Below are 27,613 nucleotides of genomic sequence, written 5' to 3' on the forward strand. Positions count from 1 at the left end.
ATGAAAATCAGAGCCATGGCTTTGATGAAAATCAATCGTGGTCACACATACTTGTTGAGATGACATTTTCACTCTGACCACATCGGGGCGCTGTAAGAAGGTTTGACAAGAATTCAGTTTAACTTTATGGTAGGCCTCCGTAAGCCTCGCGAGTTATGTGATTTCCGTTTTCTTCATCCAGCATGGCTACGCTGTATGAGGGATTCACGTTGTGCGGACTTGTACATGCACAAAATGCTTCCGATTCTGGAATTCAGGGAATTGAATTGGATGGAGACAGCGACCATGTTGTGGTCACCGACTCGACGAGAAATGTCACTTTGTTCAAGGTATTGTTTGAGTAGCGAGAAATGCTAAACCTACAACATGCTACCGGTGCCATCAGGCTCACTCGTGTGTCCATTGCATGGGGATGTACAGTAGCTAGCTAGGTAGACTAGCAAGCCTAGAAAACCACTTATTTCGAAATAGAGCCTTGCCAATCATGTCCAGCCGTAGTTTTTTTCTGTGTTCTCAAGGGAGCCGCTCAGTATGTATTTGGTCATCAATCGCAGCTCTAAAAGCATTCACGCTAGCTAGCTAAATGTGTCAGATCTTTACAAACAGAAACAGAATGATTGCATACTAGTAGGTAGGTGGCAGCCGTAAAATTGCCCTTCTTATTAAGGTACAAATAACCATTTGGCCATTGTTGTACTCGAAAATCATAGTCAATTTGTAAAGCAAACTGACAGTGACCGTTATGAAGTCGTCTTTCTCAGAACATAACACAACTTATTCTGACAGGTTTCCGATCAGAAGCCGCTGGGTAGTTGGACGGTGAAACAGGGTCAGACTCTAACCTGTCCCACGGTTTACAACACACACAACAAGGAGTATGTTGGAATCTCAGACAACAAAGTAAGTTCACTGGAAGAGTACATGTAATAATCAAAACATGTTTTCAAGCTTTTAGCAACTTTAACGTGCTCTATCTTTTCGATTTAGGTTATCAGAGTTTGGAGAGATGATGACATACACTTAGACAAAGCATTCAAAGCAACTGTAAGTATGTTAAGACTCAAATACAAATCTCATCCTAGTTACTACTTGTAATTCACCAAGCTACTTTCATTTAATAGTAAATCGACTTTTGCTCTCCAGTGTCATTCGACCCATTCTCAGGTTCTGTTGCTCTGTGAGCCATGTTCATGTTCTGTGTTTTTTCCGGTGTGTTCTTCAGGTAACTGCAGACGTGTGGAGGATCCACTCGGGCCCCGAGGGGGAGCCTGTGGTCCTGTTCCAGCGAGGGGGGGTCAGGCTCCTGGATGCCCTCCTCTCTGCCCCTCAACAGGCCATCGAGGAGGTCCTTACAGACGAGGAGGTCATAAGGTCAGATATTTGTTTAATCATGCACATCATGCCTGGGAGATTAAACCTACCTCAATAAAGACTTTGTCAACAGCAATAAGGGAATTGGCAGATAGAATATTCGATAGCTACATTTAAATAGGGAGTCAGATGGTTCAGCGGTGAGGGAGTCGGACTAGTAATCAGAAGGTCCCGCCGTGCCTAATGACGTTGTGTCCTTGGGCAAGGCACTTCACCCTACTTGCCTCGGGGGGAATGTCCCTGTACTTACTGTAAGTCGCTCTGGCGTCTGCTAAATGACTAAATGTAAATGCATCAAATTCAAAAAGCCGGGAAAGCACGTAACGAACACGCACGTGTTTGATTGTGAACGAACCCCAAGCGGGCTCCCTCCCTGGCTCGTAAGCAGCCTATCACATCACTCGATGATGATTATGGAGCGTGCAGCGACAGCCAATCATTGTGGTGTTCAGCTACACCATCGACGTGACACAAGAAACAACAGCAGTGTGCGTGATGGTCACAACGTTCCCACTAACGTCGGCCTTGTCTCCACGTCCCTGTAGGTGGAGCACGAGCATCGTGGTCAAGCAACAGCGATTTGTCCTCTTCACAACAGAACAGGTCGGTGTCGCTTTAAACAGTAGCGCGCTTGATGAAGAACGGCAGCGTAGGGAATAACCCTTGAGTGTCGACGTGACGTGGTCAACGTTTGGTCTTGTGTTTTTGTTCCCCCTTCGCAGCGAGGACAGCAGGTCCTCTATGTCCAGAGGCTGAACCCAAACACCTTACAGAAATACACCCTGGAGAGAGAGGACTCGGGACTGTTACCACTGAGCTACTCTGCCTCCGTCAGGGACGGACACGTCAGCCTGCTCTGTCTGTGTACGTCTCACACGGCCCTCCTTAACAAAGCCAAGTCGACCGTGTGTCAGGGCGTCTGTGTCTGACATGACCGTTCATGTGTTAAACATGGTTATGGACGCAATACGGCATTTAGAAGCAGGGCTGGTGTGGTCTGACCAAACCTCAGTTGTTGTAACGTCCCTCAGCAATGACGTCCCGCAACCTCTCTCTCAACTAACCCTGCTCTCCCTCCCGCCTCTCCTTCCAGACCCTAACGGGTGTGTGTACCAGAGTGTGGTGGCGCTAAGGAGGCCGGTGGAGTCCGAGGGGCCCCAGGCGCTGCCTCGTAGCCTGCTCCTGAGGCTGCCTGTGGGGGAGGGCCAGCTGGGGGCCGCCTCGGCCGTGTCCCTGGACGAGGCCCACGTCGCTGTGGTGGGGGTCCCTCACCCCTCCGCAGGGGCCGGGAGAGGTAAACACACAGACCCCCCGTGGGCACTGTCTTGGGGTCTGACCCCAGAGATTTGAACTGGACTCATCTGAAGGCGTCCAACAAACTTGGAAGTGTTACAAATGTTGTGCGTGTCACTGTAAAAAAAAACAAAAAACAAAAAAAGAAGATGAGAATGAGATTGATTGGGAGGTTTTTTTTTGCCATCTCGTGTTGTCTCTGATGGCATTTCCTCGCTTTAATGCTTCGAATGCTGAATGGTGCTTGTCTCCTTGCATACAGATTTCCTCTGCATTTGGAACACACATTTTCAAACGCTCCAAGCAGGCAAGGAGATGACAGGCAGAATCTATGGACAGGTAATGCCCGTCCGGACATGGTTATCAAATCACGTGCTTACGCCATTTTGTTAGTGCCTCAACCAAATCAAGATGGTGAATTTTCCGAGTTTCTTTCCTCTATCCCTCCTCCTAGCTATGGTGTTATTCTGGAAAGCTGTTCATCCCGCACGGGAAAACGCTCTCAGTCATTCCCTACGAGTGTCAGAAGTCCTGCTTGGCCTCAGTCCTGGGGAAACTGAAACAGACTGGAGAAGCAGGCAAGAACACACACACACACACACAACCACACCTTTCCAACCTCAGCATCCATCTGCTTGGGCAAGGTCTTTAACTCGACAAACGGAAGAACCCGGAGTAACATTTTGTCCTCATTCTCAGAGCCCAGACCTTCAGGCATGGTGGTGTGTTGGAACTCTCCCCTTCATGGAGACCAAGCCCAGCCTGGTAGAGGGGTGGAGACAAGGAAGGGGGTAAGTTATGGCGTCCAGGAACCTCATCTCCTCTGCCAAGTTGTAACTGGCGGATCGCTGCAGATTACTTCGTGTTATCACAAATCAGAAAGGGGTTTTTATTTTGCCATGAAAGTTTGCACAGACAAGGAATTTATTTGGGCTGAAGGGGTTGGCCTGACTCCACCGATCCAGTGTTTCCCACACATAGACTAATGTGTGGCGGTGCGCCACAGAATCAACACCGGCCGCCACACATTGCGTTTCGTAAAACTTTTTTTTATCGCTATTTAGGTTAAAACACGCAGCGTATTCGTTCAGCTGCATTTCCTTTCCCCTGCTCTCCCTCCGTCTCTCTGTCACTCATGCGTCTTTCTCACATATGCACACAGTCACAACGTCAGCACACGTTAGCAACAATGCATACATATGCCGTTCTAGTAAGACCGACAGCTATATCAGCGAGCCTTCAGCATCAGTGCCGTAGCTAAAAGTCGAGGAAAGTTGAGGCTACTTTTCGCTAGGTACCTTACTCACATTTACATTTAGCCATTTAGCAGACGCTCTTATCCAGAGCGACTTACAGTACTCGAAGTTTCCCCTTCGTTCTTTTGGTGAGAAGTCTCAAGAGCTAGCTACTTACCCGGCGTCATGGAGCCGACCAGTTAAATAGTTGTTTAGCACTAGCGTTGCTACATGCCTAATGCAGAAATGATATGTTAGTTGTTGTTAATTTGTTTGGTCTGACAACCCCCACCCCTCCCCGCCACAATTAGATTTCTAATCTGTGGGAAACACTGCGATCTGTTCTATTGGTCCGTCCCACGCAGAGGCTGACTAGGAAGAGCCAATCAGCACCCTCTCTGACTGTCGACCAAGTGCTGGAGCTTATCAAGGTAGCTGATTCATGGTTGAAAAGGCCTCCAAACATCTCCGCTCCAAACTGTACTGATAGGACTCTCACAGAAATCCTTTCTCGTAGAAAAGTAGACGAGTAAATCACACACTGCATACTCAGTAACAGGCGGTGGCTGACGATTAGAACTGCCTTGCCTCGTTCCCTTCAGACCGCTCCAGTGACGGAGGTCCAGAGGGAGGTGGAGGCTCTGTTCTCCAGGGCCGATGCCCAGGACCTGCAGCCCTCCCTGGGCACGCTGGCCTGCCACCTGGTGGCACGCTGCCAGGCGGAGCCTGCCTTCTACACACCCACCACCCTGGCTCAGCTGGTGCACACCCAGTGCCTCTGCCACAGGTGAGGGGGGGGGGAGTTATGGAGGGGGCTAGACTGGCACAATGTGCTAGAACCTGCAGCAATGGGAAGGTTAGATCTCCTAAAGCGAGTATGCTAAGGACCAGTGTTTGTCCCGTGGAATGACGTTCAGTATCCTTGCACTCTGGGGGGGGGTGTACGGCGCTCAATGGTAACCGTGACCTTTGACCCCTCCAGTCTGTGTCCCGACCTCCTGCTGCTGGCCCTGGAGAAGAAGGACTACTTCCTGTGCCAGCTGTGCCTGCAGCTCTTCCGAGACATCCCCGAGGCGGTCACCTGCGCCTGCCTCAAGGCCTTCCTCAGGTGACCTTTCACCCCCGTCGCTCGACGTGTCGCGATGGAGGACACGGTTATGGATATTTTTAAAGCTAAGATCATCCTTTATCAGTCCCACAGCGTTGAAATGTGCAGGATTAAACGTACTGTGTGTGTGTGTGCACGTCCCCCCCCACTCAGTGTCCCCGACGGCGATGCCGAGATGGTGAGCCTGGAGCCAGACAGCGTCTCCTTCATGGAGGGCCTGGTGGCTTCCGGACGGGGCCCGGGGGCCCAGCAGAACGGCTTCAGCCCCACCCTGTACGAGGAGGACAGCTGCGACGTGCCCCCCAGTGGACAGCCCAGGCCCGAGGAGGGGAAGGACGGTCAGCCCCCCAGGGAGAGCTGCCCTGTGGGGCTGCACAAGGCTGTGCTCCTGTATCCGCCATGGAGCTGTCAGACGTAACAAAGAGCGGTTATATTCCTCGTATGTCCTCGTAAAAAAAAAAAAGGGAAATTGCATACTATTTTGTTTTGTAAACGGGACTTCCTCAAGTTGTTGACTCATCGTGTCTGCGAACGCCCAGCCTTGTAGTTGAACGGGTCGTTATAGAGTGCTCTGTTGTGGTGTTTGTGTCTTAACGAAGCCTCCTGTAGAAATGAGGTGCTGCAGACGGCATACAGTGACTGCTTCCTGCTCCCCCATCTTAAGGACCTCTCCTCACAGGAAGTCGTCGTGAGTACATCCGGAAACGTTCTTGTCGTCGGTGGTCCACATTGGAACGCAACTCAGGAAATTCATTGTGGCTATTATTTCAAAGTCAAACGGTTTATGTTGTGTTGAATCCCCTTTCATCCAGCTCTTCCTCCAGTACCTCCAGTTCCTCTATATGAAATACTCTCAAGATTTCTACACACAAGCAAACATGGGTTTGAGATTGCCCACAATGACACAGGTTTGGAATGGTTATTCCTCCCCCCTTTCCTACCCAGGTTTAATCACACACATATACACACCGCTGTACCTGCTGTTATATATTGCATCTATTGATTTGCGTGATACTGGTTTTCTCTCTAGATCATGGACTGGGTGTGTTTGCTGTTAGACTCTCATTTCACCGTCTTGGTCATGGCCCCGGAATGCAAGGGCCTCCTCATCGACCTTCAGAGATTCGTCAAGAATCAGGTAAAAACCGACCTACATGAAACCGGCAGTATGATTCCCCTGGGTTACCATAATTAGGATAGTGTGAGGTTTCATGGGTTTAGAAAAAAGAAGAAAAAAAACTAATTTGCATGATTCTGTCAGATTGTTCCAGTAAGCTGTGGTCTGAAAGTGTCAAAATGTGCCTCGTTGGCCATTTTGTTTCCATCGTATCCGAACGCTTCCTGCCTGAAACTGCAGCTCGTGTCTCTGTTCCAGGTGAGGCTGTTCTCAGAGTTGGGGAAGATGGAGGGCAGCCTGGAGGAGCTGCAGAAGATGAAGCAGTCCAAGGAAATGGGCCAGTACGCCATCGAAGTCATCCAGTTGTTTTAGACTAATGATGTGTACAGATTTTGTTTTTAACTGAAACTCAACATGGTTGTTCTCCTCCCACAGCCAGTTTAGCTCACAGCGGTTATGACTGAACCCCGATTTTGTCTTTTGGTGAAAGATTCTCACGGGAGTCCATGTTAGGGGACTTGGTGGGGGGAGTCCATAATGTGTGCCGTTTGTGATTCGAGACTTTGCTGACATGCAAACCGCTATAACTAGGTGTTCTGACCATGCCTGTCAAATGTATCCAAAGTGTATTTTTAGTACTGTCTGCAGAGATTAATTATGCAGCAAAATATAGACATCTTCAAATGTAATCTCAAACCTTCTTTTGAACATAATGAAGTCTAAAACTACAAACTGGATACATAAACCAGCTGTTTATTATGAATAATTGTAAATCTGCCCATCTTGGTGAATTGTGTCACATTTTCTAGATGCCAATTCTAGATGTTAAATGTGTTGCATAATCTCAAGAGGTTAATTGTTTTCATGTGACAGTATTTTATTAAAAAAAATACCTTTCTGTGCAAAATATCCCTTGTCTCTTGCCTTTCTATACTACTGTTATTTATTGTTTTTACTTAGTGTTTCTAAGGAGCCCCTTATCACAGGTTCCTCTCAGGGGCTCTGTATTTTTTCAGATGAATATGGTTTAAAACTATATTCTGCAGTAACAGATAAACTATGTGATTATGCTGTGTTTCTCAATAGGAAGATGGCGGGAAATTATTCATCCACAGATCTTGTAAAAATGAAAACGAATCGTTGTTGGTAGGATTCGAACCTGCGCTGGAAGATCCCAATGGATTTCTAGTCCAACGCCAAGCTTAGGAAACTTTGTCGTCCGGAGGCGTTCCAGTTTCCGGTGTGTCGAGCGCATTACCCAGATCCATAGAAAAATTTCTTTTTCTCTGGCATTACCTATAGCTTCATTGACTTTATTAACGACACTTTTATCATTTACATGTCTGGTACTGTTTTATTATTGACTTGTAGCCTATTTATGTCAATGTTGTAGACCTAACACTAGGCGATCATTTAGGCCCTGGTAAAGCAAAGCAAAGTCTCGTTTCACTTAAATGTACGTAGACTACATTTAGGCTTAACTGTTTTGGTCAACGGGACTCAATAAACATGTTGGCGTTCTTTTATGAATACACATCACAATTTGCAACGTTGACAACACTTATATTTACCAAAGGGTTATGTAGAGGAGCAGGCCCAGCTAATTCCGATGTAGCCATACCTGTAAATATAAATGGAAAGTTAACTTGAAATATTTTGTGCAAATAACCAGTTCTTATTAAAATAATTTGCTCGTCCGACGAGATTCGGACTGGATAGTTACTTATTATTATAAGTAAATAAATTATATCCAGCAGGAACAGAGAAACTAAGTTATTGTGCTGTGGTTTCTTAATAGGAAGATGGCGGGAAAATATTCATCCACAGTTATTGTAAAAATAAAAACAAATCGTTGTCGGCAGGATTCGAACCTGCGCGGGAAGATCCCAATGGATTTCTAGTCCATCGCCTTAACCACTCGGCCACGACAACTTAGAAACACTCCCGGGTTTTATCTGGATACATAACTATGATATCCACATAGTTATCTAAATATTAGATTGTGTTTTCTAGTTGAATATTATTGAGATTGGAAGTTTAATAATGTTATGCAAGCCTAATTATGCAAATATTTATACTATATTTTTGCATTTGTAACAACTTCGCTTTTTGATGACGAATGTATGAATCTTACTTAAACTTCTATACGAAGCCAGTAACAATAAAGAATACATGCAAAGAGTTGATCACATGGCCACGCACTTTTTATTTTAATTTATTTGGTGTTGTGAATACTGATTACAAAGTAGACAAATAAAGAATGGCTAATATTTGCCATTCATTATTGACATGTACTAGGTCTACAAATAAATAATACATTATACATATATGTATCAATAATATGGATAAATCCGTAACTCAAATGCTAAATGTATGTTGGATTTATTCATTTATAATTAACATGAATATCTAGAATGACAAAATTGCATTGTTACCAAATATTTGATTTCTATCTTGTGTATGGTCGAATAAAATATACTGTAACCGAGAATTCATCGACTTACAATAATTTTGTTTCATGAAACTGCTGTTCTCAATGTCGGACGTATGCTTATCTTCTTGCCTTCCTCGCTTCAACAACGACGACGACGTCAGAGCGAAAATGTACGCCGCTGTTGCTGTGTAAATATCTCGTTGTTTTTTTTATATTATCATGAATTGGCAATTCAAGTGGACTCTAATAAACAATCATAGGGGCTTCGTGTTTGCATGGATAACTAATTTTATGAACTAACAGGGCTATTGCATCTATTGTAGAATAGTAGTCACGTGACCTCCATACAGGGCCTGCTGCTGTCTGTTTTCAGTGGAGGGAGAGATGCGAAGAAAAATGGCGACTGCAGGCGACCTAAAACGGGACACCGGCCATTCGGTTTGAGCATTCTAGCTGAAATTGAGTCCGGGGCTTGATGGGAATAATTTGAACGGTCACAACATTGGTTAAGCATTCCTACGGTACCCGTTTTCTCGGGTTTGCGTGGGCTACTTGAGCGCCGAAATTGAAGCCGAAAATAATACATTCTTTGCTACAATGAGGGGGAGAAGAGGAAGGCCGCCCAAACAGGCACTGATGCGGGATGTTTCCCCCGGGCCAGTTCGCGGTTCTAGAGGTGGCCGTAGAGGTATGCGTGGACGGGGAAGGGGTCGAGGACGGGGCCGGGGCCGAGGTTCGGTGGATATCGATACAGATATTTCCAACAGGGACAACTTCCACTCGTCCAGGGGTCGGAGGAAAGTTGGAGCAACGACGACATCGCGGGGCAGAGGCAGGGGAAGAGGCAGGGGTTCGAGAGGTGGTCGCGGCAGCAGGGGGAGACGGCCCCAGACTAAGGTGGTCTACGATGACAATAGCGACGAAGATGAGGATAATATTAGTTTGAGATCGGAGGAGGACGAACTTTTACACGAGAACCGATCGTCAGATTTCGAAGAGGAGGCCGTAGACAACGAGTCCGATTATCTGGAAGAATTACCGGACGAGGATGATGCGAGCTACTGTACAGAGAGCAGCTTTCGGAGCCATAGCACGCACGGTAGTACTCCAGGTAGGTCAACTTGCATATGCCTACTTTGGAGAAGCAATTTATCAGTCTTTCCAAAAGCAAACAGAAATGGTAGAGTGTATATTTACTCCATTTGGAGAGCAAGCTGCATTGTTCAAAATGGAGATTGCACTCAGAAACAGGCCTTTGTTTACCGAGCTCCAGTGATCGCTTGCTGGATCGTGCACACTGGACACCACAATAACCTCGCATATGTTCTGCATTTTGATAGATTAGCATCAACCTTGCTATTTTTCCCAAGCTTCCATATTTAATGATTGATTGTATCAATTAATTATTTATTTTCAGTTAACGGTTATTGCACTGTTTTCCTCGTGCAAGCAATATTTTCATGTGGTGTCATTCACAGAGAAACATGTTGCGAGTGTTTTATGAAACATGTTACAACTATCCTTAATTCATCTTAAATTACCCTTTAAATACATTGTGTGGTGCTGTATTTTGCATTTCAGGTCACACTAACTATATTACTTCTGTTTATACATTTGAGCTATTTTAACAACGGCGCGTGTGTTATTAATCATAAGGTTCCATGAGTTATCTGCTTACATAAATATATACATTGCAATTAAACGGGAATTGAGTTATTAACGCATAAATATTGCAAATGCACAACCCTTTAACTTAGTTAGGGTTAGTTAGACATTTTAACAACTGCATGGATCACTACTAAGATGTATAGTTGTGTAATGCAGACCAAATGAGCTTGACAGAACTTCGCGCGGCCTTTGTTTTGAAAAGAGGCGCTCTAATTTCACCTGTTGCAGGCTGAACTCATTATAATATTACGTACAAAGTTGTACCGTAACCATAGCAATTCATTTCATGGGTATCAAATGAACGAGGTAGATCAATCACCCCTAAATGGAATTATGCATATTTATAGTTACTAAACTAGTCCTTCAAATCAATTGGCGTATCTGTTACATAATGTCAGGACATTGATGTTAGTGACTCATTGTGACTGTTAATCAGTCCTAGTTTTGGACTGCAAAGATAACTTGGAAATATTCTTATTTTGGCTCTTTGGTTAGTATTCCTTGAGTCGTAGATTCACCATGCATGTGCACCATAAAGACATGTAAAATATATATTATTTTTTTAAATCCTGAAAATTGAGCAGACACCCATTTCTTGGTGAAAGCCTAATTTTGCCAATTGCTATTTTTCCCAATGTAATCAATTGGAGTTATCATCTCAAAGTCCTATAACATTTACTTATTACCTGAACGTAACTCATAGGCTGTGCCCTAATTTAGCATGCACTAAACATACTTAACATATTTCAAGACCACACAAGACTGCTTTTTTTTCTTGAATTATGATTCCATCCACTCCACTGCCCTTCAATGCTTAGTTAAGTAGTCCAGGAAGATTACACACATAACCATGTACCTTAAATAGGTTTCCCAGCCATGTGAATAGCAGCAGAGAGGGGCTTTGTGTGCCTTTCATACGACCTAGAATCACACACACACATACACACACACACACACACACACACACACACTCACACCCATGCACCAATATACGCAACCAGAGATGCATGCACACACTTCACACTCTCGGTCTTACCATAAGATACAAGCTGACTCACACACACACACACACACACACACACACACACACACACACACACACAGACTTTACATAGGTAGTAACAAAGGAAGACAGTACACACATATTCCTTGCTGGGGGAACATGGCTCTGGGGAGAGGATCTTGTTTGTCTTCATAATGCCACTTCCCTTGGGCTGGTACACACACACACACACACCGACTGTGTTAATGCTGATACCCCATTTTGAAACCATGTCACTCCCTACGCCACAGCCCTCTCGTATGATTTAGCAGGTCCGCATTTGAGTTCCCTGTCATTTTCGTTTACATTTTTCAGGTCGGGAGCTTACAGAGTGTGGTGTGTGTATGTGTGTGTACCAAGTAGAGGGTGCTCTGAAATGGAACATTTCTGTTCACGTAATGGGGTTTAGGCCTCCTGTTCTGCATGGGATTTATTGACTTGGAGAGTAAACTGCCCCGTTAACCAACTGGTACAAGTTTGTGGTATTCCCACGCTAACTAATATGCAGTTATGCCCTCAAAGTGAATCAATAATATTCCCCATCTGTTCCACCTCAGTAGTAACAAACAGTCTTCAGCCAAACATGCTGGAAGCAGACCTCATTCGGCCTGACTTTTAAATGTGTGCATTAAAAATCCCTCCACCCCTCCCCTCTTTTTTTTTTTTTCTTCATCCCTCCGTCCCCCTCCTTCCCAGGCCGGAGGAGGAGCCGCGCCGTCCGCCCCCGCTCGCCCATCCTGGAGGCCAAAGACGTCCCTCCGCTGGAGCTCCCCAAGTCCTCGGAGGACCTGCTCATCCCCGCTGGGCAGCTCCTCAACGTGGCCGCCGTCTACGAGGTCCTGCGCAACTTCGGCTCGGTCCTGCGCCTGTCGCCGTTCCGCTTCGAGGACTTCTGCGCGGCGCTGGCCGGCCAGGAGCAGTGCACCCTGCTGGCCGAGACCCACATCTCGCTGCTCAAGGCCATCCTACGCGAGGAGGACACGTCCAACACCACGTTCGGCCCGGCCGACCTCAAGGACAGCGTCAACTCCACCCTGTACTTTGTGGACGGCATGACCTGGCCCGAGGTGGTGCGCGCCTACTGCGAGAGCGACCCCGAGTACCGCCACGTCCTCCCCTGCCAGGAGGGTGAGGAGTACCCCTTCGAACCCCTGGAGAGCAAGGTCAAGGTGCTCCAGTTCCTCGTCGACCAGTTCCTCGCCACCAACCTGGCCCGCGAGGAGCTGATGTCGGAGGGCGTGGTGGCCTACGACGACCACTGCCGCGTGTGCCACCGCCTGGGCGACCTGCTGTGCTGCGAGACGTGCTCGGCCGTGTACCACCTGGAGTGCGTCAAGCCGCCGCTGGTGGAGGTGCCCGAGGACGAGTGGCAGTGCGAGGTGTGCGTGGCCCACAAGGTGCCCGGCGTGGTGGACTGCGTGCCCGAGGCGCAGAAGAGCAAGCCCTACATCCGCCAGCTGCCCATCGGCTACGACCGGCACCACCGCAAGTACTGGTTCCTCAACCGGCGCGTCGTCGTGTGAGTATGCGAGCCGCCTTTTTGCGCTGGGAGGCGGGAAAGCCGTTTCGGGGAAATGTGTCAGTGACTTATTTTGGGGGCGTTAACTTTGTTAGATGCCTTCAGACCTAAAGTCTTCATGTAAAGGCGTAGGGCACTCCTAAACCAAGTTATTCGCGGATCATTATAAATCTGCAATCTCTAAACAAATCTGGATGGAATGTCACCGATTTTTTGGGGCTGTCGGGTTTTCTACATTAACGTTTGGTCATTTAGCAGACGCTCTTATCCAGAGCGACTTACAGTAAGTACAGGGAAATTCCCCCCGAGGCAAGTAGGGTGAAGTGCCTTGCCCAAGGACACAACATCATGTGGCACGGCGGGGAATCGACCCGGCAACCTTCTGATTACTAGCCCGACTCCCTCACCGCTCAGCCATCTGACCTCTAAGTCCGTCTAAAATTCCTCCTAAGTCCCAAGTAGACAAGTGCACTCTCCTTACTGATGTAACCATCTTCATCCACCCCCGCGTCATGTATGGCTGTGGAGATCAGTGTACTGTTAACGTGGTTTATGGACCCCCCAGTCCACCTCCGAGGCCCCTGGGCCCCCCCTCTGCTCGCGGCCCCAACGCCAGGCAGGCAGGTGTTAGCCGTTAGCCCATTAGCTTCGGCGTTCGCCTTTTGAGCGCTCGCAGATGGCGAGGGCTGCCAGCTCAGCAGTGTCCCGCGCTGGAGCCTCGGAGGAGGACGTCTCACCTTAACAATGAGATTTAGAGTCACTGCCTCGCTCCGCCTCCCCCACTCACCAAATTGGCCCTCTGTGGGAGCAGTGTAATGGATCTTCACTGTCCCCTTGGAGACTGGCGGTGTGTGTGTGTGTGTGTGTGTGTGGGATTGTAAAGGTGTGTGTGTGTGTGTGTGTGTGGGATTGTAAAGGTGTGTGTGTGTGTGTGGGATTGTAAAGGTGTGTGTGTGTGTGTGTGTGTGTGTACGTGGCCTTGTGGGCGGGCTTGTGCGTGAGATAGTGTGTGTGTGTGTGTGTACGGTGGATTCAGGCGGGCTTGCATGGGAGATGGTAAGAGGGAGCGCGTGAGATGCGCGTGGCTGGTGTGTCTGTGTGTGTGTGCGCGTGCGTGTGTGTGTGTGTGTCCGGTAGCGAGGAGTAGAAATCCCTAAGAGGATGCTGAGTAGACAGAATAGTATGGTCGCCTGGGGCAGCTCCGAGCTGGGCCCGGACCACACTGCACTCAGAGAGCTGTCAGAGTGTCATAGCAGCGCTCGTATATCAGCTAGCACAGCCCTCCTAATACAGATTCCTCTCTGTTACTCTGGGGGGGGGGGGGGGGAGGAGGAGAGTGGGGAATGGCTCAGGCTCATAGTGGTTTTATTACTACAAATCTGGCACCGTTGTTTCTTAGTGAAGGATCATGTGTCTCTGCAGCTTACAGTGTGCCCACCGAGTTTCGGAAGACGAAGAAAGATTTGTTGATGATGTAGTTTTTTTGTTTTGGGGGGAGTTGTTTTTGTTTTTGACCTGTGACGTGCTGCTGTGCCGTGTTGATGGTTAGTCTAACTGGATACTGCTGCTACACCCCTTTCCTCCTCCTCCCTCTTACTTCCTCCTCCCCCCCCCCCCCCGTGCGTTCTTCTCTTCCCTCCCTGTCCTCCTCTCTTCCGACTTCTTCCCTCCCTCCCTCCCTACCTCTCCTGCCCTCTTTTCTCCTGCCCTCTTCTCTTTCGTGTCACCTCCCTCCACTTCCTCCCTCCCCTTTTCCCCCCCCCTCCCCCCTCAATCGCTCCCAATCATTCTTCCCTCTCCTCCCTCCCCTTTCCTCCTGAACCCCTCAATCGCTCCCAATCATTCTTCCCTCTCCTCCCTCCCCTTTCCTCCTGAACCCCTCAATCACTGCCAATCATTCTTCCCTCTACCCTCTATCTCTCCTTTCTCCTCACCCTTTCAATCACTCTCAATCATCCTTCCCTTCACCTCTCCCACCCCCCCCCCCCGCCCCCGCCCCCCTCCAGTGAAGAGGACGGCGAGCAGGAGGACAAGACCATCTGGTACTACAGCACCAAGGTGCAGCTGGCTGAGCTCATCGACTGCCTGGACAAGGACTACTGGGAGGCGGACGTGTACTGCGCCCTTGAGGAGATGAGGGACGAGGTGCACGTCCACATGGACATCAGCGAGGACCTCACCAACAAGGCCCGCGGCAGCAACAAGTGCTTCCTCACCGCCGCCAACGGTAACTAGGGGGCTCTCCGCGGCGTGCCTTTCGTATGTACATAGAGACAGGCGCATGGATGCGTCAATGCAGACGTGCGCTACTCTTGGTTATTTGTTTGGGTCTTTTTCCCCCCCCATCCTCTGCCGTTCCCGTCCCGTTCCCGTTGGTTTACGTAGCTGTTAGAGAGGAATAACTAGACGTATTGGCTGACTGGACCTGTAAGTGGATGTTGTTTTCTGGATGCGTTACTGATCTTTCGGGGGGGGGGGGAAACGAACCAAATTGGTTTAACCCCATGCTTGCATCGGCTGGAGTGACCTTGTTAAAAGCAAACAAGCATGATTTTCAGTTGATCCTCCTTAGACGCTCGCTCCAGAGCGACCCGACCTCGTCGGAATGTGAAGCAGCTTGATGGATCAGGCCGTCTTCGATCTCCAGTCTTTCACCTGGAGAGAGTGATTATTAGATGAGCGCCCTCGCGTTCTGTGTGTGTTTTGATCCTGATTGTCGCGTTGCTCTGTTTCTCGCTCGCTCCCTTTCTCTCTTCCTCTCTCTCTCCCTCCTCTCTCCCTTCCTCCCTCTCTCCTTTTCTCCCTTCCTCTCTCTCTCCCTCTCTCCCTTCCTCTCTCCCTCCCTCTCTACCTTCCTCTCTCTCTCTATCCCTCTCTACCTTCCTCTCTCTCTCTATCCCTCTCTATCTTCCTCTCTCTCTCTCTCTCTCCCTCTCTACCTTCCTCTCTCTATCCCTCTCTACCTTCCTCTCTCTATCCCACTCCCTGCCTTCCCCTCTCTCCTCTCCCTTCTCCTGCTGCCGTCTCCTCCCACCCACCTCCTCCTCTCGTCCGTGTTGTCACTCTGCTGTAGGTGGTTAATCTAAGAGTGACGATGAGCAGGCACACGCCGTATATTAGCCGTGATTATGCACGGCCACAGCTGTGAAGCTCTTTCGCTGGAAGCCGCGTCGTCGGTAGTACTCTCATCCCCCTCCTCCTCGCTTCGGCCACGGCCGGGCTATCTTCGCCCAGTTATTACAGGAGATCTGATTCCTACATGCCCTCCCATCCCCCCTCCCCCCCCTCCTTCCCCCCTTGTCTGGGTGCCTGGGTAACCAAGTAGCGGGCAGCTGAGGTGGCAGGTTGGCACCCGGGCCAGTGTCTCTCTGTTTGTGCTGGCAGGGATAGCAGCTTCTGGGACGAGTGGGAGGACGGGGGGAGGGTGTAAGGGGTGCTCTAGCAGATTATACTGGGAGGAGGGCCAGGACCCATGCAAAGGCACTGGGGGGCAGGCGGGCAAAGTGCCGCGTTAGTGAGGGGTGGAGGAGAGGGCTGTTGGGGGGGGGGGGGGGGGGGGGGGAGTAATATAGGAGGTGTGCTGCACAAGAGAGGAAAGATGGATGGTGAGAAAAGGGGGGGGGTGGGGTGGGGGGAAGCGCTCAAAGAAAGCAGGAGAAGAGAGAGGTGGCCGTACCGATGAGTGCTGAAGGAGCTCAAAGAGAACGGGGAGGTGCAGAGAGGAAAGAGGGGCGTCCCCCAGCGAGCACTGCAGGAGCCAGGGGTGTCGCTCCATCATGGCCCTGACTCTCTGGCCCAGCCACCCAAGCCCGTCCAGCTGAGCCAAACGCGTGGGTGTGTGTGTGAGGGGCCTCATTGTCTTGGGCCAGAGAGTCCCACTCAACCAGCAACCCACTCTCTCTCTCTCTCTCTCTGTCTCTCTCTCTGTCTCTCTCTGTCTCTCTCTCTCTCTCTCTCTCTCTCTCTCTCTCTCTCTCTCTCTCTCAGACACTCACTCTCTCTCTCTCTCAGACACTCACTCTCTCTATCTCTCTCTCTACCTCCCTCTTACACCCACCCTCCCCTTCCTGCCCCCTCCCCTTTCCGCTCCAGTCCCCATGAATACCCCCCAGTCATAGATAGAAGAGCCATAGGAACCAGTACCAGAGCTATTACATAAACCCCTATACAGTGTGGGCTGTTTTGGACGGGGCCCAATAGTCTTAAACCGCTTCCTTCCCCCTCTACCCTCTCCTCTTACACCACACCTTAACTTAGTTTAAGAATGCAAGGATTGGGAGTGAAGCGGCGACGGTTGCGAGACGAAAGTGGCTCCTAGCGGGGACGAAAGAGAAGAGGACAAAGAGAAGGAAAGGAGCAGTGTTCAAGTCTTTGGCTCGGCTGTGATATGGTGCAGATGAACCTGCTCGGCCCCATAGCGTGATATTCTCTGACTTCTAGTCATGAAAACTCCACCCAGACATGTTGGCTCCCTTCTCTGAAAGACAGGCTGCCGTCTAAAGGCTTTACCTCTGACACACACACCACACCACACACACACACCACACCCCACTCACACACCCTCCCCAGCAACAAGTGACAGAGGAATCATCCTCAAAGCCGTAGTGCCTGAGGGGGGTTTCACCCTTTCCTTCCACCCGGTAAATAACATGTTTATGACAGTCTGTCTCGAGCTGCACGTTATGTCGCGAAGCTGCACAAGAAACGACAGCGCTTGCGCACAATCACACAAAGCACAAAGTCCTTTCCCTTCGTTCGGGGGAATTTCACGGCCTTTTAGAAGCCCATCCGCGGTTTCCTCTGTGCGGCTCATCATCGTAACTCTGTAGAGTTCAATCTCTGAACACAGCTTGACCCTCATATTCTCTCTCATAGACACAAGTCGTTTTTAGGGCTCCTGTGGTGATGTAATAGGCGTGGAAATACAACTTTGGCACCGTTTGCTAGTTTTAAGGTCAGAGGTGGAGGAAAAATAAAAAGGTCTGTGTTATCAGCTAAATTTATACTAGGGTTGCCTAGGCTCAGGTCATTTGGGACTCTTACGTTTTTGTCCATTTGCGCATTGGGAACCAGAGCCACAGTTGGTTGCGGCCATTCTGGCTGTTAAGTCCATGCCCTTGAAACTAACAAACGCATGCGAGCAGATGTCATGCTAAAGTTAGTGAAATACTTCTGCAATTGGGATCCAATTAGGGATAGTGGTATGATTCGGATCATTTCAAATTCTAAGCAAATATCCTGTAATTCCCCATGCCTGGCTTGAATGTCGTTGCCAGGTCTTGGTTGCCAGGTTCGCCCACCAACGTCCTCCTTTTACAAAATGTAACTGGCCACTGTTAACCCTCCATCCCCCTTTCAGAGGAGATCTTGGAGCGCCTCCGGGCCAAGCAGGAGGAGGAGCTCGAGGAGGTGAAGAGGCGGGCCGCGGCAGAGGCCCAGAAAGCCCGGCTGGAGAGGGAGAAGGAGGAGGAGGAGGAGGGAGGGGAGAAGAAGGAGGGAGGGCAGCCCAAGGAGGAGCCGGAGGAGCTGAAGGTGAAGGAGGAGGCCACATCCGAGAATGATCCTCCCCAGGATCAGAGCACCAAGGAGGGGAGCACCAGTCCAGGTACGTCCCCCCCCCTGCCCTCCAACCATCTCCTCTTTCCAGACCAGGGTCAGTTAGGATAGGAAGCCTAGTCAGACACTTATACAGTTTGCTTTACGGGACTGTACATTTGGCTTAACATTTTGTGCCAGGCAAGAACAATCAAGCACAGATTTCAAATCCGATATACAGTATTTCCTCTATATATCACTTCTTGGACTGTATCTCTATTGTAGTCCTGTTTTGACTGCCATGAACGATGGGCTGAATGGAATCATAACTTAAAATAAATCATCTAACGGAAAAATCCTATTCCTTAAACAAAGCTAGACAAGAGCAATACCAGTAAAAAATATATGCTAACATCTACCTCTGTGTCCCAGCATTTATCCTAAATGGTTGGGATTGTTTCTAAGACCAGAATCTTTGTTTGCACTGTGCGAAAGGGCTGTTCAGAAAAATGCATTCGAAAAGGTCATTTATTTTGAGATCCAATCAGAGACTATATTTCCAATCCTGCTGTAATTCCACCATAGCCGAAGGGGCTTCCTCTGCTGACCAGGAGGCCACTAGCAACTCAGTGGTTCCCAAATCTGAGGCCGTGGCTCCAGAGCCCTCCCTGCCTGCCACAGAGCCCGCTAGCCTGGCATCGGGCCCCCAGGAGCCCCCTGCTGCCACAGAGCCCGCTAGCCTGGCATCGGGCCCCCAGGAGCCCCCTGCTGCCTCTGGGGAGACTGGGGACGAGGGCCAGACCAGCATGGAGGTCACGCAGGACTCGGAAGGTACAGACGCTGCTTCGATAGTGTCCGTGGAACGTCAACCCCTCCCTCCCCCCTCCTCCTCGCCTCCCAGCCTTCATCGTCTGTTCCCCCATTCGTTCCTGCTTCCTGTGCTTGGGTGCTCCTCTTGTCTTGTCCCTCCCACTTTGTTGCCATTGGACCAGTTGCCGTTTTTTGCATTTGCATCCCTCATTTCATTGGCCGCGCCAGCTTTTCAGGCATGTTTCTCTTGTGAACAAATGGATTGCTGGTGCTCGAATGCTTTCTGTGCTGCAACCCTGAGAACCTGCTTTGCGTCTTATGCTGAAGCTGCAGAATCATGGCTTTGATAGAGCCATCAATAAGCAGACCATCTAATGCTCTTCTGTAAATGCCAATGGCCCTCCCGTATCCAGCTTGCCTTGGGAGATTTACTTGTGTCGTTGGCAGGAAACATGCATCTTCGCCGTTCACCATTTCCTGTCAGCATTTGTGGTGATCTGCTGCACTTAGACAGGAAGCCTTGCTTTCCAATTTTTTTTTTTTTTATATTGTTTGATTCCAATTGAAATCCATACATTATGTTTTTTTTCTCACTGCTATTTGCTCCTCCTATCACCATCTCTGCAGTTGATTTGTCTTGCCTTGTTGTGTGAGGTTGGGCTTGCTTTGAGGGAGCCCATTGGCTGTTTTGTGGGATGGTCGGGAATGTGCACTGCATCCAGTTTGACACTAGAGGGAGCCAGAGGTTTCCATGTAAAAATGGAGGGAACTGAACGCCTGGGAGATGCTGGCTTCGCTTGGGCTTTCTAATGGCTTTGTCTACATCCCAAAAAATAACCACAAAGCTCAATAATGAAGGTATAACCGTAGTTGATCAAATTCTATTTTTTGCCCGCCCTTTACAGAAAAGGCAGAGTCGGACTCTGGCTTCCCCAGTGGAGATGGCGTCCCCGGCTTGAGCCAGCCCCCCCAGCCCAGTGAGGAGAACAGCAACAGCAGCATGGGTGGCCCCCGGGGCCCCGAGCCCCCCGACCTGGCCGACAAATCTTCCCAGTCCTCCCTCGCCAGCCAGGATGACCCAGGTCTGGCCCACGCTACACCCTCTCCTATATATACATACCATTAATGAGCTATGTTGAATAGACTACAAAATGTGGAACACGATCCAAACGCAATTTGGAATTTTACGCGTAAAGTCATCACTTCCTCCCGTGTGACGCTCAGTCCCCCCCCCCCATCCTCCCTCGTCACGGATCGGTGTGTAACCACAACAACGGCTCCACGGAAATCCCACCGTGCGCTGACACGGATCACCTCAAACACGGTTCCCCTAATCCTCCACCTCTCTCTCTCTCCCTTTCTCTCTCTCTCTCTCTCTCTCTCTCTCTCTCTCTCTCTCTCTCCCTCTCTCCCCCCCGGTGGTCGACGTCCAGGCGAGGGCAGAGCCAACGGGGAGACGGGCGGCCCGGGCGGGAAGTCGTCGGCCTCTACGCGCATGGTGACCCGCCTGCGCAACCCGGAGAGCAAGCTGAGTCAGCGAAAGAGCCAGCAGGTGGCGGAGGCCGTGCACGAGGCCAACAAGGGCTTCAAGGAGGGCAAGGAGGTGAGGGGGGACGCCAAGACGCTTTAGACCCCGAGGGGGGGAGGGGGGGGTTCCGCATCTTAAGCCTCTTAAGCCGTTGCCATATATTATAGCTCAAATATTGATATACCGGTTGTGGAACACTTTAGTCTCTTAATTTGTTTCTTTTTTTTGTTGATGCGTACCAAACCGAAAAAAGAAATGAAGGAACGAGCTGTTTTTAACGCCGAACACCCGCTTCCCTACTTAAACCCGATTACTGGGAAGCACCACCATGCAAACACCATGCCCAGCCAAATGTTTAGTAATCAACGACCCCCCCTCCCTCCCTCCCTTGCCCTCTCTCACCCTCCAGGTGCTGGTGGTGAACCAGCAGGGCGACGTGTCCCGCCTCAGCACGCGCGGCTCCAAGGAGGTGGTGATGAAGGGCACCCTGTCCAACTACTTCAAGCTGGGCCAGGAGGGCAAGTACCGGGTGTACCACAACCAGTACAGCTCCAACACGCTGGCCCTCAACAAGCACCAGCACCGCGAGGACCACGACAAGCGGCGCCACCTCTCGCACAAGTTCTGCATGACGCCCGCCGGCGACTTCAAGTGGAACGGCTCCATCCACGGCTCCAAGCTGCTGACCGTCTCCACGCTGCGCCTCACCATCATCCAGCTGGAGAACAACGTCCCGGCGCCCTTCATGCACCCCAACTGGGCCTCGCACAGGTAGACGCGCCGGACACTCTTGAGGCCGGGTCGGGATCTGTTTCGCCGCCACAAGGGGGCGTCAGAGAGTAACTGGAACTTTTGTGTGTCGTTTTCCCCCCCACCGCAGGACCAACTGGATCAAGGCGGTGCAGATGTGCAGCAAGGCCAGGGAGTTTGCCCTGGCCATGGCCATCTTGGAGTGTGCCATCAAGCCTGTGGCTCTGCTGCCTGTCTGGAAGGACGCCCTGGGACATACCAGGTGAGAAGCACACACACGCACACACACACATTGAAGGGGAGTTTTACAGAAGGGGAAATGGGAAACTCTTCCTAGTTCCAAGGGTATTGTTAATGTTACGCTGTCCTGTATTATGTCATACTAATACAGCATTATCACACACACACACACACACACACACACAGTCATCCCTACCAAACCTTGGCCTCTTTCATGAGCGTGGCTTCCTCTCTGAAGGAGCCTGTGGCGTTACCCAGCATCCCCTGCACGCCCAGCCCCAGAATGTTTGGCCAGTGTAGAACTGATCAGCAGCACATCAAATGGCTCATACCCAGCTTGTAGGATAATATTTAGATTGGGTGGGGGGGGGGGGGGAGTGGACAGGGGCTGCAAGCCCTCCGTCCTCTTCAGGCGGGGTGGCTGTGTCTTAAAGCCTCGATTATGCTGTTGGTGGTACAGGTATGTGTGTGTGTGTGTGTCTCCCACCTACCTGGTCTCTCCATGCCCCCAGGCTACACCGAATGACGTCCATGGAGCGTGAGGAGAAGGAGAAGGTGAAGAAGAGGGAGAAGAAGCTGGAGGACGAGGAGACCATGCAGCAGGCCACCTGGGTCAAGTACACCTTCCCCATCAAACATCAGGTACCACGCCACGTTTCACTCACACACGCCTCCGCAAACATTCGCGCGCACATTTCATTTCGGCCTCGTCTTTCAAGTCGCGGTAACCGCGCTCTCTATTTATGACCGAGCCATCAGCCATTAAAGCTAATCGCCAGGACGTGTTTAATTGCCACTTCCTGCCCCCCAGAATGCCGAGCGTTTTAAAGTGTCTTTGATGAGGCCCGTGTGCTCCAGCTCCAGTAGGAGTGTGACTTTACACCCTGCTGGACTGCTGGCTAATGACCTGTGTGAAGATCTTCTAACCCTCTCTTTTTTTTCCTCTCCCTTTCTGCTCCCACTCCCTCTCTCTCTTCCTTCCTTTTTGAAACCTCTCCTTCCTCCCCCTCTCTTCCTTCCTTTTTGAAACCTCTCCTTCCTCCCCCTCTCTTTCTTCCTTTTTGAAACCTCTCCTTCCTCTCCCTCTCTCTCTTCCTTCCTTTTTGAAACCTCTCCTTCCTCTCTTTCTCTCCTCCCCCCGTGTGCAGGTGTGGAAGCAGAAGGGCGAGGAGTACCGTGTGACCGGCTATGGAGGCTGGAGCTGGATCAGTAAGACCCACGTCCAGCGCTTCCAACAAAAGTTGCCCGGCAACACCAACCCCAACTACCGCAAAGAGCTGGAAGGTCAGCAGGTTTATTTAATTTTTTTTGCATCTCAAATGTTTTTAGGATCTAAAATGTGGTTTGGTGTCTCACACGCCAAGCATTCTTTCTCACACAAATGTGTTTTTACTTGCATTTGTTTTCCCCTCAGTGGGAAATAAATGGACTGTTGGTCATATTTGGAGACTGTGAATTGAGGGCCGTGTGAAAGCAGTAACGATAACTCGACACATTCCCTTCCTGTGTTCAGATGCCAAACTCGGCAAGAAATGCACCCTTCTCGACTTGAGTGTAAGGCCCGGCGTCGCCTCCGAAGACCAGGAAAGTAGTGTTCAAGCGGAGGACAAGGATGAAGACACTGGCACCCCTGAGCCCTCAGCGAGCGACTTGTCTGAGGAGAAGAAGATGGAGGACAAGCCAGAAGAGGAGGAGGAGAAGAAAGGAGAGCTGATGGATGAGTCTACAAGGGAAAAGCATGAAAACTCTGCATTACAGGAGGCAGGTGAACGCATGGAGGTGGACCCGAGTCCTACAGAATCGGGGCAAGATAAAGAAAAAGGTTTGTAGTTTTCCCAGTTTGTATAATCATCCCTGTAATAGCACAAGCTCTCAACTTTTTGATGTGCTTTGTCTTCTCATAAGGCTTCAGATAGTTAGCTATCAGTAAAAGAAAATCATATTCATAGTCAAATCGATGCATCTCCAGGTAAAGATCTAAAGTGTCCATGTTCGTCATCTTCCTTAGGGACCAGCAGTTGTGAGGCGGAGGCCACCGTGAAGCAGGAGCCATCTGAGGGCCCCCTGAGGCCCTTCAACCACGACGTGGTGGACGTCAGCCTGGGCTTCCACACCCGGATCCCCTACAAGAAGTTCAAGGCCTCCAAGCTGGACGGCCTCCTGGAGCGCCGCGTCAAGCAGCACGCCCTAGAGGAGAAGCAGAGGCAGCAGGGCTCCCTGGTCAAGTCTACCCCAGCCAAGGGCACCCAAGCCCTGCCGCAGACGCCCCTCAAGACCCAGGCGCCGTCCCCGTTCCAGGTTACGCCAGACATTGTTAAACCGGAGAGCAAGCCTTCGGGAATGTCCGCTGTAGCCCAAATGGAAGTAAAAGTCACTCCCCTTGGCACACCATCCAAAGACCCTGCCCCGCAAAACCAAACGACTCCCCATAAACAGGAGGGGAACCTCCAGGAAAGGACTATGGGGCTCACAGGGGCCAGGCTAGGTGAGGGGGAACCTAAAGTGTCCAGCTCAGGGGGGACCCAAAACATTGCAACACCGTCTGCATCAACGGCCTCCATTCCCGTCTCCACAGAGGGATCAGGACTCGAGGCAGCTTTGTTAAAACCTGATTCCTCTACGATGCACGCTCTGAACCAGCTGGGAAAACCAGAGCAGACAGGAGCAGAAAGTAACGGCCACAAAGACCAGCAGGACAGACCTGGCAACGGACAAAGCAGCTCAGAAGCCGTCGCAACCCAGGCCCCTTCTTCAGGTCCTCCCCATGTCAACGGAAAAGACGTGTTGGAGAACAGACCCATGACCAACTCTGTCCCGAGCGAGCCCACCAACACCCTCCCTAACAGCACAGAAGCCAAGGTGAACAGCCTATCCAAGCCCGAGGGAGATTGTCAGACGGTCGGTACCCAGAAGCCCTTGCTGAACGGCGACGTGGTGCCTGGCCCGGCTCCCAGGGTAGAGATGGAGAGCAAGGTGACGGGGTCGGACCAAGTCTACCAGCCACCTGTGAAGATGGCTAGGCTGGAGAACAACCTAGAAGGTCCAGGGCTGATGACTCAGCAACGCATCAGCACAGCGCCCCAGTTCATGGAGACGCAACCTTCCGCTGTCAAGCCCACCAAAATGGCGCCTTCCCCAGTGCCCTCCGCCGAAGAGTCCAGCCTGAGCAACGACTTTGCGGAGGAGAACAGCGGCAACAGTGCGGTCGATCCTCTCAAGACCATCATCACCCAGATTACTACCACCACCTCCACCACGACCACCACCAGCGTATCCCATCTTGCGGAGGTCTCGCGATCCTCCAAACCGGTCGAGACCGCCACGGAGAGTGCCGTGTCCACCCTCACCACCATGACCAAAACCACCGTGACCAAAGTGCGTTCGCCCACGCCCGACAGCCAATCGGACGAGAGCCAGAGCGAAACGGTGACCCACGAACACAAGACCACGCTCTCGTCCTCCATCAGCAAGTCGTCCTCGGGGCCCCACGGTTCGACGTCTTCCCGTTCGACGCTGGCGCTCAGCCAAGAGATCTCCGCCACCTCCACCAAGGGTCGGGTCCGCCTCCTCAAGTTCTCCCGCACCAAGAAGACTCGCTCCGACACTGCTTTGCCCTCCTATCGCAAGTTTGTCACCAAGAGCAGCCGGAAGAGCATCTTCGTGTTACCGAACGACGACCTAAAGGTGCTAGCGCGGCGCGGCGGGATCCGCGAGGTTGCCATCTTCAACTACAACGCCAAACCAGCACAGGACATCTGGCCCTATCCTTCACCCAGGCCCACGTTTGGCATCACTTGGAGGTAGGCACGCACTCCGCAGCGCACAGGGGTGGGAAACTGCCGGTTTTCGGGGAGGGGGGGGGGGGGAATCTGGAGTTTGTCCTTGTTTTGCTACAGCCCAGTTTGATTTAGACTCGACATGGTATAAATAATAAAGAGTTGATCGCTACATTTAGAAACGCCCAGTGTTAACGGCGTTCATGCTTTGAACCCTTCTCACGCCGATCCTGAGAGGTTTTATGCCGCTTACTCCCCTACGCATCGCCATAGTGCCTCTCATGAATCTTCGAAACACACCCCGTCCTGTTGACATGTTAGTTGTTAGTTCTGCACTCTTCTCTCTGTTTGTCGTTAGTGGGTTTGGCCCGGTTCCTCTGCCCTGGCTGTGTGCCCCAACAGAGCCCACCTCTGGGCTCTGTTCTGACCGGACCGCTACAGTTTTATAGAGCGGCAGACGTGAATCACCCGGTGGTTTTCTGGGTGTCAGGATGTTCGGCGTTGCGCAATAACCGCCCCAAGGATGTTTTCTCCGCCTGTGGTTGGACGATGGAAAAAGGAATATCTTTCTTTTCCCCCCCCCCCTCCCCCTCCTCTGGTCTCTCCTGTTGCGTTTCCCTAGAAACGTTAGCTCAACGTTTGGTCATTTGAAATGGCCTCTCGTGGATAAAGGCAGTCACGGAAGCACATAGAGTAATTACGCCAAAGGACAGAAATAATCAAATGCTTTCTGTAGTCGTCCTGACTCTGAACTTGGTGTGTGACCGCCCTTGGCAGGCTCCCTCCACTGCATTTTTTTGTGACAGTACACGTGACCCTACATAACAAACAAACCCGAAAATGTGTTCTAACCGTTGGCTCTGCCGCTCCTCTGGCCCCCCCTCCCCCCCCCCCCCCCCCCCCAGGTACCGACTTCAGACGGTGAAGTCGCTGGCGGGCGTGAGCCTGATGCTGAGGCTGCTCTGGGCCTGTCTCAGGTGGGACGACATGGCCGTCAAGCCGTCCGCCGCCGTGGGTACCACGCGCACAGGTAGACCGCCCCACCATACCTCCCAACTTATACGTACACACCGACTCTAATGTACCCTATTGCATTAGGGTTTTTTCTTCCTGTGTTGGATCAGATTCTCTGTGGGGTTACATGTTCTCTGAAGTGGTTCAAAGTCTGTGTTAGGCTCCCCTTATGTTGAAACTTTGTGATAATAGCTGTAAATAATATAGCGGTTTCTGACACGGTTTACCCTCCTGTAACTGTCAACTGGGAAATAGTCTAACAGTGTACCGTTAGTGTGAACCGTTTCTTGTCTTGGGGTACATTGTTCCATGTTCTTGGAATCTCCCTCCTCATCCCATACCAACCCAGCCCTATCCCCACTCATTGCTACAGAGACGTCCGATACGGAGATCACCACCACGGAGATCATCAAGCGCCGCGACGTGGGGCCGTACGGGATCCGCTCCGAGTACTGCATCCGGAAGATCATCTGCCCCCTCGGAGTCCCCGAAACACCTAAAGGTAAGGGGACACTTCCGGGTCGGCTGGGTCTGAACAACCCCGACCCCTTCCTAACACCTTCACTCCTCTCACTGACTCAACTGTCTATTAACCTCTTCGTCCTTCCTATCCCACCCCATACACACACACACACACACATACTACCTCCCTACCTTTACTCTCTCAAACACACACACTACACTCCCTCCCTTTCTCAAACACCCACTCTACTTCTCTCTCTCTCTCACCCAGAAACCCACACGCCCCAGAGGAAAGGCCTGCGCTCCAGCGCCCTGAGGCCCAAGAAGCCCGAGCCCACCAAGCAGACAGGGCCGGTGGTGATCGAGACCTGGGTAGCCGAGGAGGAACTGGACCTGTGGGAGATCCGCGCCTTCTCCGAGAGGTCAGAGGGCAAAGGGTGTCAGGGGGGGGTCACCGTTCATGGTGGATAGGGGTGTGTTCCGTAGAGGTTGTAAAGGTTTATCTCAGTGGGCTTTGTTTTCTTTACTGTGTGGTCAGATGGATTGGATGGTGAACCGAGTGTCATGTATTAATGTCTTTAAAAATCCAGGGCACATTTGTCTCGTCTTTAATTGCTTGATTTTGTATGCTGAAAGAAAAAAAAAATGCTGTCAAACTACGGTTTTCAGTTGGTGTTCCAGCTCTTTGAGAAGTTCAACGGGATGTTTAAC

General features: G+C 50.7%; 2 protein-coding genes and 1 long non-coding RNA gene across 3 annotated transcripts in view; 2 read left to right on the forward strand and 1 right to left on the reverse strand.

The window, feature by feature from the left end:
- Positions 1-134: 134 nt before the first annotated feature.
- nol11 (nucleolar protein 11) lies at positions 135-7,027 on the forward strand. The gene is made up of 18 exons (XM_047043625.1): positions 135-329; positions 787-900; positions 988-1,044; positions 1,223-1,371; positions 1,917-1,974; positions 2,094-2,235; positions 2,465-2,665; positions 2,927-3,003; positions 3,119-3,242; positions 3,364-3,455; positions 4,265-4,330; positions 4,502-4,686; positions 4,882-5,007; positions 5,161-5,397; positions 5,617-5,695; positions 5,820-5,915; positions 6,038-6,145; positions 6,383-7,027. The coding sequence occupies exons 1-18, from the start codon at positions 183-185 to the stop codon at positions 6,494-6,496; spliced, it is 2,172 nt and encodes a 723-aa protein (XP_046899581.1). The 5' UTR covers positions 135-182; the 3' UTR covers positions 6,497-7,027.
- On the reverse strand, positions 2,687-8,710 carry LOC124483277. Its single transcript, XR_006957794.1, has 3 exons — positions 8,629-8,710; positions 7,696-7,745; positions 2,687-2,781 (listed from the first exon to the last, which is right to left on the reverse strand). It is a non-coding gene; the product is annotated as an uncharacterized LOC124483277 (long non-coding RNA).
- An 8-nt stretch (positions 8,711-8,718) lies between these two features.
- Positions 8,719-27,613, forward strand: part of LOC124483271 (nucleosome-remodeling factor subunit BPTF-like) — a 34,215-nt gene continuing 15,320 nt past the window's right edge. Inside the window, exons 1-16 of the mRNA XM_047043624.1 lie at positions 8,719-9,669; positions 11,965-12,787; positions 14,794-15,014; positions 18,147-18,392; positions 18,908-19,153; positions 20,038-20,214; positions 20,566-20,735; positions 21,070-21,431; positions 21,541-21,672; positions 22,163-22,292; positions 22,799-22,934; positions 23,164-23,472; positions 23,659-25,450; positions 26,332-26,456; positions 26,814-26,942; positions 27,174-27,324. Coding sequence (XP_046899580.1) covers positions 9,156-9,669; positions 11,965-12,787; positions 14,794-15,014; positions 18,147-18,392; positions 18,908-19,153; positions 20,038-20,214; positions 20,566-20,735; positions 21,070-21,431; positions 21,541-21,672; positions 22,163-22,292; positions 22,799-22,934; positions 23,164-23,472; positions 23,659-25,450; positions 26,332-26,456; positions 26,814-26,942; positions 27,174-27,324 — 5,663 coding nt within the window. The 5' untranslated portion in view covers positions 8,719-9,155. The remainder of the gene's footprint in view (positions 9,670-11,964; positions 12,788-14,793; positions 15,015-18,146; positions 18,393-18,907; positions 19,154-20,037; positions 20,215-20,565; positions 20,736-21,069; positions 21,432-21,540; positions 21,673-22,162; positions 22,293-22,798; positions 22,935-23,163; positions 23,473-23,658; positions 25,451-26,331; positions 26,457-26,813; positions 26,943-27,173; positions 27,325-27,613) is intronic.

This window comes from Hypomesus transpacificus, chromosome 21 (genome assembly GCF_021917145.1).
Source record: "Hypomesus transpacificus isolate Combined female chromosome 21, fHypTra1, whole genome shotgun sequence".
Lineage (NCBI taxonomy): Eukaryota > Metazoa > Chordata > Actinopteri > Osmeriformes > Osmeridae > Hypomesus > Hypomesus transpacificus.